The sequence below is a fragment of the Poecilia reticulata genome, chromosome 2 (genome assembly GCF_904066995.2).
Source record: "Poecilia reticulata chromosome 2, P_reticulata-male-v2, whole genome shotgun sequence".
In the NCBI taxonomy this organism is placed as follows: Eukaryota; Metazoa; Chordata; class Actinopteri; order Cyprinodontiformes; family Poeciliidae; genus Poecilia; species Poecilia reticulata.
The window spans coordinates 22,048,760-22,063,683 of record NC_088831.1 but is presented as its reverse complement, the minus strand read 5'-3'; the positions used below and the strand labels follow the sequence as shown (position 1 = coordinate 22,063,683).

Below are 14,924 nucleotides of genomic sequence, written 5' to 3'. Positions count from 1 at the left end.
AAAAAAGCGAATTGGGATTTTGTTCTTTTTAAATTCAACTTGAAATCAAACTGCTTTTCAGTCCAAACTTCCCGTAATGAAAGACGGAGCTCTGTCCTCTGACCGCCTCGCCGATCGCACCCACAGACAACCTCTTCCACTGCACAGGCGGACATTATATTTTAATCTCTTCAGCCATCTTCATTGCCTCCATCCTGCCCTCTAATTTCATCATCAATTACTATTTCACACTCATTCTCTCTTTTGTCACTGGCCTCGTCCTTCTCACCTGCACGTCCTTTGGGAGGCCACACGGAAACGTGACAGAACTGGCAAAACGTCTCCTCGCTGCGATCCGGGCTACCCGAGGTCACGTCTCTCTACGTAAGGACTTCATTTGAACGCCAACAATTAACATTCGAACGCAGATTCAAGCAGCCAAACACAAATCAATAATTCAGAAGATATCAGGCAAGAAGATAAAGGTCCATCTCTTCAGAGGAGACCCTTCGCTGTGGCTGCTCGTTTTATGCGTTTGTCTGTTTTAAGGAGTGTGTGTGTGTGTGTGTGTGTGTGTGTGTGTGTGTGTGTTTAATAAGCAGAGCCAGTCCAGCGCCTTTTCCAGGTCAGCTGATTATGATGGTTTGATGAGGAGTTTGAAACAGATAACTTAATTTGTTCAGGAACTTTTCCTGCTTGGCTGCGGCTGCTGGTAACCATTAGCTAATGACGTTAATTGCCCAGTCAGCAGTATTCTGTAACTATCATCGACCCCCAGCACTCTGTCTCTATAACCGTCTTTTTTTTTTGCTTCCCTTTTCTTTAGGAACCCATAATGTGATGGAGACATCAGCATAAAAAGACTTTACATCAGCTTACTTCTTGCTTTTTCCCCTACAGTAAATACAGTTTTAGAAAGAGCTGTTGTTGAGGTAAGCTAGCAAGTAAACTGAAATGTTTTACATTTGGAAAGTATCATATGTACCCGTACATATGATACTTTCCAAACGGGTATTAATCTATCTGTTTGAAGCTAATATTCCATTTTCGGAACGTTAAAACTTGCCATAATTGCCTTGGACAGGAATTAATACCCTTTGACCTTTTCCCCGTGTTGCCATGTTACAAGAACAAATTTCAACGTCCTGACAAATGTTTCCATACAAATTGTTCAAACAGGCAGTTTGGATCTTGAAAATTTGGAAACATGTTTCCCCCATTGAAAAAAAATACAAATGTAAATAATTTGTTCCACCTCTTTGAACTCCAATATGCTAAATGTGCCGAGCTATTTTACTAGAAGTTTCAAAGGATCTCAGACTGGGCCAGAGTTTCATTTGAAAGGGTCAGATTAAATCATAATCATGTGTTAGAATGGTCTAGTCAAAGTCCAGAGCTAAATTCAATCGAGACACTTAAAAATCATTGTTCGTAGGCAGCATCCACCCTGCATATGATGGGTGTTTTGATCTGCATCAAAGAGTTGTTTGTGGAAAAAAATCTGAAAACCAGGCATCATTTCCCTTCCATTTCATAATCAGACACTAGATCTTAGTTGATATATACCGTAAAAATACAACTGAAATCTCTGAGGTTTTGGTCATAGTGTGGCATAATGTGAAAAACATTAAGAGGCATGAATACTTTCACAAGCCCCCTCCAAAACAACAGGTTTTGTTGAACTCTTTTAGGAGTCGACCCTTCAGCACATTTCACAGGAAACAAGTGCAGTTCAGTCTATAATTCACAAAGTGCAATAACAGTAATTTTTTTTATAACAGGACCTTATTGGACTTTGGGGGGGGTTTCTATGTGCACTCAATGTGTTTTATAGCTCTTGTGTCCGTACCAAGGGGAGTTGTTCTTTCCCAAAATAGATAGTCATCCTGAAATGCCTGAATATCTCACAGACACTGCAGACTCATCTATGTCTTAAACAAAGAATAACCAGCAGGATCACAAAGAGGGCAATTCAGAGATGATGTGACAAGAGATGATGCAATGTGAAGGATATTCTAGCTGATCCTCAAGTACAGTAATAAAACTAAATGCATATTTATCTAAAAATAAATTCTGATCTGAGCAACCTGTTTGTTTCGAGATTCTGTCTCTGTGACAGTGAAGGTAGCCGAGTTGGACTCACTCACCGGGACATGCCTGCACGTTACAGTCCTGGTATTCCACAGGGGAGCCACGGCACGCCACGGGGGCGCTCTTCCCCTCCGGCCCGGAACAGGTCCGCCGACGGGTGCGGTAACCTTTAGCACAACTCTGAGAGCAGCTGGACCAGGTCTCCCATGACGACCAGCTCGTCCCCGCTGTTCTCACCACTGGCGTTTTTAGCAACTCCTCCACCAGACCTGCAGATGGAGAGATTTAAAAAATAAAAATGGAATTAAAGTACCCAAGTTTGATTCAAGGTGAAGAATCGTAACCACAGCTGGTATATTCAGGGTTTAAACCAACGAACAGGGATAGGAAGCATGCAAATCGACCAAGAGGCATTTTTCACTGTCTCTCTCCTCAAGGTCTGTATCTTTTGCATCCCACAGCTCCCTGCTGTCGGTGTTTCATCAGTTTGTTAAAGTCGATGCAGCCGACCCGCGGGAGGCTGACAGGGGGAGACAGGTAATCGATGTAGGAGAGGGCTGTGTGAAAAGGCCACCAGTGGCAAACATCAGTCTGCCGCTGTGTGCGACTCCCTGTGTGTCAGTGGTGTGTTTAGTACCAGACTGTGAGCCCGTCACTAACAGCGTGTAGCGGAGCTAACGGGTCTGAGGGAGGGTGTGTGTCATGGTTCTGCTGCGAGAAATCTTTACATGCTTGCTTCCCCCCATGTGTGCCATGCACACACACACGCACACACACACACACACACTAGGGGTTGAATGACTACATATTTTTTAAGGTCGACTACATCATGATAATAGTCGCGTCAATGTCGACTAGTTGCGGTGACGTCATAGTGACATAAGCGCAAAACCCTTCACAACTACTTGGAGGCTTTATCAGCTATTTTCACGGCAAATATTAACCCCTACACTCTTCTCCCCTTCTCCCGCTTTAGTCTATTATGCAGAATTAAAAGAGCAATAAACAGATCATTCTTCGTGAGCAGCCGAGAAAGGTTTGTTGCACAAAGTCGGGTCTGACTTCTTTAGTTCAAACACCGGCTGATACTGATGATCCCTGGATAGTTACTTCTATAGGAGTCAAATTATCACACTGACCATAATGGCGCTTTTGGAACATCACAAACCAAACTTATTATGAACGGATCCCGTTTGGTTACAGTTGAATTCAACAAAGCCACCTGCTGCTCCTCTGCCCGATGCGCGGCAGGAAGCTCTGCTGACTCAGCAGCGGCTCTGAGCCGACATGCAGACGGCGGCAGACATCGCCTCTATCAGACCCTCAGGATGAAGCTTGGACTTAGTTTCCAGATGTTGTCAAACCATATTTTTATAAGAGCGTAAAGCTGCCAGGTTAGAAGCTTCAATACGCAGGATGACGCTGATCAGTTGGGGGTAGTTGAGGGATAAAAAAACCTGACATCATGACGCGTTATTGCACATTACTCTGGTAGTCTTTTTTTTTTTAAAGGATTTTTTCGTCACTAGTTTATTTGACAGCAATCTGACTGTAATGGAGCAGAGAGAGCGAAGCGGGGGGAGAGGGGCCTGGACCCAGCGAATGGAGGATGGGAGTCTGACTCCTGACTACTGCGGGCTAAAGTCTCTATATGCGGGGCGCAGCGCTAACCACCGCGCTGCACAACACCCCTATTGCAGGAGCCTATGTAATTTACAGTGTCTCTTTGTTACATTATTTACGTTTTTATACAAATTGAGCTTTCTGACAAACTCACCTAGTCCCACCTTCTTTATTTCCTTGGAAAAATCTGTTTTGTCACGTGATTGCGACAAGTCGACGGGCCAGAAAAAAGCCATTGCAGAGAAAAGAATCGACTAGTCGACTAATTGGTGCAACCCCTAACACACACACGCACGCACACACACACTCACACACACACGCACACACTCTCTTGTCTAAGGGAAAATTTAGAAGAACCAATTAACCTTTCTGGCAGGTTTTTGGACTTTCCACGCGGAAAGACTCCAGGCCAGGATTCAAACTCTGACTTTTTTCCCTCAAGGCAAGAGTCACATGTTTTTCATACTTTGGCTGGTACTCTGACTTACAGTCAGGAGCGACTTATATACGTCTTTTTTTCCATAATTCGTAGAGACATATACGACACAAACATTACAAACTGTAGCAGCGAGGTAAGCTAATTGTGGCTTAAAGCTGGATGGCCAAAGCTCGAGGAACAAGTGAACACGCTGCCCGCATTCTGATGATCTGCTACCTCGTCAGACATTCCTACTGTAGCGCGTTTAGATAGCTGTGTCTGTCTGTCAGTGCTACTTTTTAAAACACCTGGAACACCCAGCTATTGATGATTGTAAAGAGTTCAGCTACGTCTCCACGCCCTGGCAGTTGCCAAGGAGATAAATATAATTGAATTTGCAGCAGGGTCTTCTTGGTGTTCGCTGTTCAGGCTATGCAACATCCTCTCTGTCACCACATATTTACTGCAGGCGTCTCCGCTCTGCCCCGCTGCGCACTTCACCGGAGGAGCAGGTCATTCCTGACCCCCTGATTTTTGAACATGGGCGCTGGTGTGTCAGAAACTGCCGGCAGACGTAAAATACAGTCAAAAGTTTCCATAGGTTTGTTGAACACAAAGTGTCACCGGATCATATCATTAACATGGACAAGATCTCCCTCATGTCTGACAACTTCTAAATAAAGAAGATTTTTTGTTGTTTTCATCTCAGTGGGATTTTATCTTAGTAAAATAAAGGTTAAATAAAATATTAAAAAAATGAGTGGCAGCACCGGGTGAGTGGGATCCAGTTCAATCCTTTGAAAACTTAGTAATAAGCTTACAAAGGATTGTACAACTGCTATTCATTGACTGCATGATATTTAAATGTGGTTTTGTAAGAAAAAGTACATCAAGTCCTTATAATCAGTAAATTGTTGGAAAATAATCTTAACTAAAAGCAAAGTTGAATGACCAAAAACTGGCTCTATTATGTCCACTTTGATTAAACTGGGGGAAAAAAAATCTTTATTTCAAATAAAGACTGTTTTTATTCATTCGAATTATCAACCATTTTTCCATTATTGACACTTAATTTGTTTTATTTGATAAGTTTTCTTATAAAACTGGATCTTTTTCCATTCTGCTTTACTCAGGAAGCAACAAATACATTTAGCAGATTATTACTGTGATACTCAAGAGAAAAACAACATGGCAGGAGAGTGGATGCTACAGCACGCTTCTGCAAAGTCATCTGTCCTATTGCTACTTACTCAGAGATGTAAACAAAACACTCTGCTCTTCCACGATTGCAGCGTTTTCCTGCGGCAGGGTTATTTATCAAGCTCCTGCCGCCTTTAGCTTGGTGCTCTTAAGACTTCTGCTCTCTGAATGACAGCTGATCCAGGCCACTCACAGGTTTATCACCAACTCAAATTCTACTTCCTGTAAACTATAAAATTCATCTTCACTACCGACTACAATAATGTCATTTTTTAGGTCTTGTTTTGGAATCTTAACGAATGAGAACAGCTGCAGCAAACAGAAGGACAATTTGAAATCAGACCTTGGTGCTACCCTGACCGCGTTTCGAAGGGGAATTCACGAAGCGGTGCAATCTGCTAACTTCTGGTTTGTTTTTTGTTTGTTTTTTTTGCAATGTTTTGCATGTGGCATTTGATTTATTTTTGCATCAGAAAGTTACACAGACGCCCTGGATACATGCAGATGCAAATGATTATGGTCCTTTAGAATGCAAACAAATTTTCTACGGCTCTAAACTTCCCCTAAAAATCATGGAGATTTAAATGTGGGAAGTGTGTCAGTGGAGAGAGATGCAATTTGCTAGGGAAGTGCTATTCAAGGGATACGATTTCTTTGTGAGTAGTTTAAAAATAAGACATTTCTGGTTTGCACAGAATTGCTTTATGAATACGTCTCTTGTGTGCGTTTCTTTTTAATTCCTAAAAATTAGAGATCCACTGATAAGTAGACCAGAGACCAGAATAAGCCAAATTTCAGCTTAGCAAGCCTCTTTACCATCTGGTTTAAAACTCAAAAGTCTTTTTCCAAAACAATCAACACACAATATAAGCGCTACCGGCTCATGTCTTAACAACACTCTTTGGTGTAGAGCTGAATTTTTACTGAAGAGGACTGATACTTCCATTATTAGTGAGGTCAGGAAGCATAAAGATGTAAGAACCTGGTTCAGCAGATAACAGGAAGGCTAAATGAAGTACATCAAATGTTCAGCTTTATCCCTTTGAGCTTTAGCAATGTGCCTGAAAACATTTGGCAATGCTGGAAGCATTTTAGAAATATTAGCATTATAGGATCTACATTAACCCACAGAGAGAGAGAATGAGAGAGAGAGAGAGAGAGAGAGAGAGAGAGAGAGAGAGAGAGACTGCTGTTTTATAATTGGCATGAATTGGCAGCACAAACCTGAAGACTAGCCACGAAACGCGCTGCAGCACGTAAAACAGCCCACACCGTAGGCATCAAAATTCCTTCGGTGAAAAAGATATTAATTCATGACACTGATGTTATCTGCTGCTTGGGGAAAAGAATTATGGAAATGTCAATGGGCTGTAGAAAGCCAGGCAACGCACCATCGATCACAGCTGCATCAAAATAAAACCCCATATTAGGACAAACGTGTTCAGTCCGGCTCCTCGAAAGCCGCGTCTGGTTTACATGGCAGAAAACCGCTGCAAATATGAAACACAGCGAAATTTAAAACTCCAGTGTGACTCTGTGAATACAAATATGGGCTGCTGCTCATCTCTTCATGTTCTCTGGACATTGAGTGGGTGCAGTAATAGTCCTTATCTTTTGCAGTACCTCAGAATCTATCGCTACGCTATCACTGTGATCTATAAGCGAGCCGTTAAACCTACGAAAAGAAAAATGAGTCAAGCAATCAGACATCTCCAGGTGGCAGCGGTTCCTCCTTATTGGCGGCTGTAAACGCAGAGCTGTACTCGCGTCCGCCACTTACTGTCCGTATCGCAGACCACCGTCCCGTCATTCGGACAGAAGCGCGTCTCCACCTTCCTCCGTCCGATCTGCAGCTCGTGGGGGTCGGCCAGGTGGGCCCGGCACATGTAGCGCATCCTCTGCTCCTGACGGGCCCCGCCCTGGGTCACGTTGACCGGCATCCAGGGCGTCCAAGGCGTGTTCCTCTTCACCTCTGGACATGCCTCCAGGTTGCAGGCCTTGTACTCCTACAGGACACAGTGGACATTTACAGACAAGTTTTACTCCTACATGAAAAGCAGAAAAGTGGTTATTTGTTTTACACTAGCATTTCATAAATTAGATTAAATTGGGACGTAAAGAAATTCTGCCTCCTGCTTGAATAAAAAGTATAAATTTGATATGACTTTAGCTTTCTGTTACATCACTAGAGACACTTTTTCTGTTGGCTTAGATTCATATTTTTGACCTATTCTGTTGCCGATTCAACATTCGGACGACAAAGGTGCGTTTAGCTCAAATCATCACCATCATCACCTCTACTATGTTTGTGGTCTGAGGCGTGTATATTAAAATTATGTGTAGGTTTTTCTCCAGGTGCTTCTGTTGTGGCTGTTACCTCTAATTTGGATACAGCTGTTCAGAGGACGTTGTGCCAAAAGTCTTATTTACGTTTAGAAGAAGCTTCATTAGACGAAGCTATTTTGCACGCAAAAATATTTTTTTCTAATGTTAAAACAAACTAAAGTAGTTTCAAAAGTAGCATCTTTTACTTAAGAAGTGTCAAATATTTTACATTCACCATATTCACTTGGAGCTGTAGAGTGTGAGATAAAGTTTATTTGATTTATTTTTGATTTTCTGATTTCAGTCAGAATTTCCTTCTAAAAAGATTTCCTAAATATGTCATAAATTATGTTTTCCAGTGAGGAAGATTTAAAAAATCTTTTAAAAATGAGAACCATTAAGCAGGTTATGCTTCAAATGTGGGCATGGATGTACTTCCTTCCTTCCTTTCTTTATTTCTTTTTTTTTTGTACACTAATGTTACTTATGTTTTTAGAAATAAAGTTACTTTAACATAAGCTAGCATTATTCATTGTGCTATCAGCTGTTCAGGACATCAGGATTGGATTCTTCTCAGTCAGTGAGTCCAAGAAGCATAATATGTGCTGCATTTATTGATATAAACATTTGTAGTTGTGACTCTTTCTTGTGTAAGAGTTACGTTACGTTACATGTCATTAAAATCTTCCACTGTCATCCGTTTTGTTTTCTTTTTAATATCTTGATAATGTTTTTTTTTCCTTTGCTAGTTAAAAAAATATCCCTTTTGCATCAGTTGAATTGGGTTTTTTTTACACCCACCACTTCTGATTTCTGGGTCGGAGTGTGTTTTTGTGAGTGTGTGTTTTCCCTACCAGTGCACATCCTGGACAGCTGTTGCCGTTCTCACAGGACCTGACCCTGGAATGGACACCTCCGCCGCACTCTGTGCTGCACTTGGTCCACGAGGCCCACGGCGTCCAGAAAATGGGCTGCGGACACGATACGCCCTCGTTGCAGAACCTGTTGAGAAGACGGTGGTGGGACGTGTTCAGTTTGCTGAATGTGGCTGAAAATCGCAAAACGTCACCGGAAAATTTCATTTAGCTTGGATTGAACTTGACGGCTAAGTTAGATCAACAGTTGGTTAGGCGTTAAATTACCTGCCAACATATTTTAAAACAGAACATGACATAATTCAGTACCTTTCTTCTACCATTCAGACCTAGTCAGTCTTCAAACCTATAACTGCACATTCAAAAAGTTTGTATAAAAACATTTTTTGGATGAGTTAAGCACAAACACAGGCAATGAAGGTAAAAATGGTGTCAGAATATCTTAATAGGGTTAAAGCTCCTTCTATGAATTAAACAACATGTATCAAACTTTTTGTTTATGCATATGTTTAAATATTAAACTTTAAATGTAGTTTTCTAAGGGAATTAATGCAAAAGCTTATTTAGAAGTGATTATTTTACCGTTCGTCCCTGGTGGGCCCCACGCACACGCGTCCGCCGTGCCGGGGTGACGGGTTGTTACACGAGCGCTGGCGCAACTCGAAGCCTGTGCCGCAGGTCGTGCTGCACTGTCCCCACGACGACCACGGTGTCCAGCCTCCGTTTCTATGGCAACAGACGCACAGGCAGACGTTAGCAACCTCCGGGTATCCAGAAACCTAATTTTTTCCACTAATGACTTTAACATTGTTTTCTCACAAGGCGTTAATACGATGCTGAATTAGAGGATACAAAAATACCTTTTCAGCTCTGCCTTTTAACTCACTGCTCTAATTCTGAACTTCTGTGAGCAGAAACACACACACAAAAAAAACCCACACTCATTCTGACTAGGAAACATTCACTCAATTTGCTTAAGTGCTTTGTTCCTGGGAAGCTCTCCTCATGATTTAATTGCCACTCTCTACAAAAGCACAATTTAATTTCCATACCCAGGATTAAATCTGCCATAGCTACCAGTGGGATGAAAGGGCTTTAACTCTTTGTCTCTGTTCTGTGATTGGCCCATTCTGCTGAAGACAAAGGAAGTGAGGAATTTCTCAGGTGGAAACTTGGTGTCACCTAAATAACAAACTAGAACCTCCTGTCATCAAAATCACTGCTACAAATATGGTGTGATGCCAGTGAAACAATCTGTAATCATAGTTTTGTGGTTTGTGGTCAGTCCAGTTTGTTTGGATTTGAGACAAGACAAGAAGAGGGCTCATCAAATCTTCACAGGCGGCCATTTTAAATTATACAACACATTTTACTAAACCTCTGTGTAATAACATAAAAATGGTAAGATGTATATCTTGTGTCAGTGACTTTGGTGCCCGCTAGAGAACATTTGTTTAGTTTAGGTACCTTTCTTTTACCTTAGTTAGCACATGCTAGCAGCCTGCTAGCTTTTCAACTGTAATCTGCACTCTATTTCTACTATAAAGTCTCATTTTCTGAGTTTGCAGTTGGAAATTCAACAACAACGCTGCCAAAAGTTAAAATTTGAAGGGAAATGTTGGTGTCCCCCACGCATCCCCAAGGTCAATTTCCAATATGGCTGCTCACAGACACAACATGGTCAAAGTAGTATGAAATACGTACTAGCTCAGTTTACATCCCAGGAAATCAGTCATGCAAATTATACTGTGTAACGTCTATTTATGAATGTTTTTATAATGCAAAGAGAAATACATTGCTGTGTGTGTTCTTCACAGCATGTAGCACCACTTAATGAGAAAATCCCATTGGTTTTCCAATTTGCAACTGGAACGCCCCCAACTTATAAAGCCACACTCCAGCTCCAACAAGAGGCAACAACAATGTCTTCATCACCTAGTTTTATTTCAAACAGTGCTCTCTACTGAAGATAAATTATAATATGCAGATTCAGATGTTTATCAGTAAATTATTAATTGGCAAAGTTTTCATTTTCCTTAATGATTCAAGATAAAAAAAATGCTCATTCTAATCAAATTTTTAGCAACTTAGGTACAGGTTATGTCTTTTCAACCTGCACGTTGGTGGTGCTGATGCCACTTTAACACATTTTTTTGTGTTGAAAACCTAACCCAGTATGCTGGGTCGAACCAGGAAGCCAACACTGCTGCACTAAATCAATCCACTGGTGGATTTGTCCATTTATAACCAGATACTGGGTTAGTAGAATAACTCAAATTGAGTTGAAATTAACCCAGCAAGGTTCATAGTGTACGGGTTACTCACTGTCCCTCATCATCTTTACGTTCATACAATTTAGTTGCAGGAAATGGGCCGAAAATGCCAACTTAATCAGCTTCTGTGTGCTACAATAAAAAAAACTATCATTAATGAATTAATTGAGCTGTTTCCAAAATATAATATGTTAAATATTTGTAAGTTGTTGAATAAAAATGCAGTCCAGAGATTGGTTGGGTTTACCGTCTGGAAAGCAGCTTGGGGGATTCCTGGTAAAAGTAACACTGGCAGGAACTTTTCCTTAAAGCCACCACTAAAACAGGACCAACAACACAGCAAACAATTTGGAAATGAAATGTTTCCACAACAGTTTGAAAGCAGCTTCAAAATCTAAAACTTTATTTCATAAAAGGACAAACGTTAACATCTGTTTCTGGTTATTGTCAGAAAGTACTACAGACTGACTTTAACTGGATCTGAGCATCTACTTCTTCATTTCTGCAGAAGTTGGAAGATAAATTAATTATTTTACAATATTCACACTTAAATGTACAGACCAAAGTCAGAGGATAAACATCAATGTAATTGTTAAATGTATCAATTGAGCACTAAGGACAACACAAGTTGCTTTGCATGTCCTCCACCTGTAAATTACTTTATGTACAGTGGAATGACCAATTTGAAATGCCTTTAAAACTCTTTCATTCCCTTACCAGACTCACGACTTGCTACAATCTTCTGAGGGCTTCAGCGTGACCTTTAAATGTTATCACAATGTCCACGCTCACTTCAACGGTCAGGAGCCAGTCTTAAGGTGTAATCAGGGCAAATCTCCTTTAAATTGTGTGCATTTAATTTGAAATGCATGTGTGTGACTTTGAGCCATTTTAAGTGGATACAATTTTGGAGATGTCCTAGTTTATAACTCAGCACAAATTATATTACGACTGAAACAAACACATTTATTTCTTCTGACCTGGAGCAGTTTGAGACTTCAATGGTTGGACCTTCGCAGGTTTTGCCGCCGCACCGAGGGGCGGGGCTGTCGCAGGATCTGGAGCGACACAAACAGGAGCTCACGCCGTCCAGCGCGTCTTCGTTGCTGCAGGGGTGCCACGGCGTCCAGAACCCAAAGCCGCCGTCGATGGTCTGGTTCCGCAGCTGGAGGACAAACATCATTTTCACTGTGCGTCAGTGACAGAGAGAGTCCACTGTGAAGTGAATGTTCGAGGAATGAAAAAGCAACACAGGTTTTACAATTTACTTCACTGACGCTACTGATGGAAAACTTACTTATTTGATATTGTTTCATTTTTAAATTTGTCAGACAGATTAATCTTTATCTTCTAAAGCTGTCCTAAAGAATCTCAAAATCCTTTTTTTCTCCTTTTGAAACATTCAGACTTTCCAATCGTAGAGAATATCTTAGTTTTATCATTGCACACACTGCAAAAACATACAGTCTTACAAAGTATTTTTGTCTAATTTCTAATGCAAATATCTTAGTAAACCTGAATTAAGACAAAACTAACATAAAAGTAACTTGTGAGCAAGATATAGAAGTTTGTTTTGAGTAATAACTCCTTAATCATGGTGAAAAGGTATTAGTCCCATTAGCAGATTATTTCACTTATAACGTGGGTAAATTGTCTTGTAATTAGTAAATTTATCTGCCAACGGAAAAAATACTTTTTCACCAATATTAAGAAATTATTTATTTAAAACGAGCTCCTTACTGAAGAGATACTTATATGTTAGTTTTCACTTATTTCAAGTGTAATAAGATAATTGCACTAGAAACAAGACTAAAAATATTTGGTAAGATGTTTTGATTTTTTTTGCAGTGCATTTATGCCTCCAATCATGGAGAATTTGAATTTTCCTGTTTTATAATGTTTTTGTTTATCTCTTTGATATGAAATCACATAATTGCCAAGAAACAGACACTAAATAATAGCATTGAAAAACAATGAGTCCAGGTCATAAACACAGTTCAATGGGCAGAGTAAACTAAGCTCCCACATAGAAGGATGACAAGAGCAGAAAGTCTGAAAAAACTCAGGAAAGCCTCATAATCCAACACATACTTCATGTGTTCAACACATGGCGGCTTCCTGACGTCCACAGGCTCCGGGTCGCTACTGTTTATTGACATTTCACCAGAAGACAGACGCAGTGATGTAAACGCTGACGTGTGCAGAGATAAACAACCTGCTGAGTTTGGGCCGAGCGACAGAAAGCCCGATGGATGCGTGCAGTAAACGCAGCGAGGTCGGTCTTACCGGACAAACGGTGATGTTCTGTTTCCACTGGCTCATGTTGGAGCTTTCCTCCAGCGTTGTGCATTTGCGCTGCCTAAAGTCCCAGCCGCAGTACGGATCCCTGGCCTCCAAGCAGAGCCTAGGAAGACGAGTGAAGAAATGATAAAGATTAACAAAATGGAAGACAAACTATCTGCACCTGTTTTCCCCGTTTAAAAGTGGAATAATGCGTCAGACCAGTAAAAAAAGACTTTTAATGGAGAGTATATTTAATACATAAGAGTTTCTTTCTTCCTTTTTTTTTTAAACCAAAGTTGTTTGTCTCTCTGTCTGTCCCAACAGTACAGTTAGATACTGCGTGTTTAACACAACTGGCTTCATAAGTAAATAATGAGGCAACAATGAACTCCCTAAACGGGATGTGTTCGTCTTGACTTTAACGTCTCCAGGATTCATTGAATAAATCACACAAGGTGAACACTAAATACTTTGGTAAGGTCAGACGAATTCACCGACTCATTCAGTTGGTTTGTTTAACTGTATTTCAGCCGCAGTATTTAAATATAAACTCTTTTTGGTAGTAAAAAAAAGAAGTTCAAATTCAGTTTGTTCTTCTGACAACTACATCCACATGTCAATAATTTTCACAAGGCTCACAAAGTGTGAACACAGGAACAAACAACCTCACAGTAGCAAGTCATGACCTTCAACATAAAAAAAAAAAACAACAACTTGAAAAGTTGGAAAATGTCTCATCAGCTCCAACCCCAACGTTTCACATGTCAGCTGTGTACAGGTAAGTCAGAGATCTGGACTTTATAAAAAAGTTTTTCTGTCTTCTTGTTTGACGTTAAATCAGGGGCTCACAGCAATCTGCACATGTGTTTATGACAAGATCCTTTGGAGTTTAGATGCAAAAAATCTCAGAGTATCGATTTGATTTTTGACTGACTGGATCTGGTTTTGTCTTTGCCTGAGTTCATAGTTTTTGATCATTTGTGATCTGTGTTTTGATTACATCAATCTGTTCACAGTTATTTCAATTTATTTCTTTCCTTCCTTAGTTATTTTTATTCCCCCCATTTGTTCACTCCTCTTTGCCTCTCTGCGCCATCTCTTCCTCTCTCTCCCTCAGCTTGCCTTCAGCTCTCTCCTCACAGCTGCACTTTGTTTCCTAATTGGTACCAGTCCATTGTTCCAGCAATCAACGTCCCACTATTTAACCCCCTCTCCTTCAGTCGCTCCTTGCTGGATCCATTTGTTAACTTCAGACACCCGACTCCCGTTTGTTCCTGCCCCTCGCTCCCTGTGTTCCTCTTCTTGCATTTCCACTTCTTGTTTACTTTTTCTTTCATTAAAAACTCACCATCGGCTCCTCATCTCTGTTTGTCTGCCTTTGGGTTCCAATCAACACACCGAATCATGACGACAGTTAGCAAGTCCCATTCGTTTTCAAACTTGCAACTAACTGGAAAACAAGTTAGTGGAGATGAAATTCTCAGATCCAAGTTATGTTATCTGTAAAAATTAACTATGCATCATCGCTGGCCTGGTGGTCTTTGCATTGATTTGGATTGATTGCATTGTTAGCTCTGGCCCTGTTTACCATTATGCACTTTATTAATTTGTTCAGTGTCAAATTTCTTAGGAAAGAAGAAAGAAGTTACGGATGCGGCGCATCGATAAAAGAGCGTTAAACGAATAAAATGTTTCTCCACTTTGCATTCATATCAGCAACGCTACGCATGGTACATTACCCAAACAGTGATTAAATATTTGTGAGCTCCTCCAGTAAAACAGAGGCTTAATGACTGCTAATTAAATCCAAAGCTGTTAATGACGAGGCTAAGCCGCCAGAGCTGATCAGGATGCCTG

General features: G+C 40.8%; 1 protein-coding gene and 1 long non-coding RNA gene across 13 annotated transcripts in view; one reads left to right on the top strand and one right to left on the bottom strand.

The window, feature by feature from the left end:
• LOC145549101 (uncharacterized) overlaps positions 1-2,165 on the top strand; it is a 32,364-nt gene extending 30,199 nt beyond the window's left edge. For 2 of the 3 annotated variants that reach the window (XR_014085054.1, XR_014085057.1), the window contains 2 exons: positions 806-911; positions 2,081-2,165. This is a non-coding gene — a long non-coding RNA (uncharacterized LOC145549101). Of the gene's footprint in view, positions 1-286; positions 364-805; positions 912-2,080 lie in introns of all 3 variants that reach the window. The other variant, XR_014085055.1, reaches the window with a different exon arrangement.
• sema5ba (sema domain, seven thrombospondin repeats (type 1 and type 1-like), transmembrane domain (TM) and short cytoplasmic domain, (semaphorin) 5Ba) overlaps positions 1-14,924 on the bottom strand; it is a 221,888-nt gene that overhangs the window by 18,826 nt on the left and 188,138 nt on the right. For all 10 annotated transcript variants that reach the window (XM_081600568.1, XM_081600572.1, XM_081600576.1 and 7 more), the window contains 6 exons: positions 13,071-13,188; positions 11,765-11,949; positions 9,094-9,237; positions 8,491-8,638; positions 7,092-7,317; positions 2,127-2,339 (listed from right to left, as the gene is read on the bottom strand). In XM_081600568.1, coding sequence (XP_081456694.1) covers positions 2,127-2,339; positions 7,092-7,317; positions 8,491-8,638; positions 9,094-9,237; positions 11,765-11,949; positions 13,071-13,188 — 1,034 coding nt within the window. The remainder of the gene's footprint in view (positions 1-2,126; positions 2,340-7,091; positions 7,318-8,490; positions 8,639-9,093; positions 9,238-11,764; positions 11,950-13,070; positions 13,189-14,924) is intronic.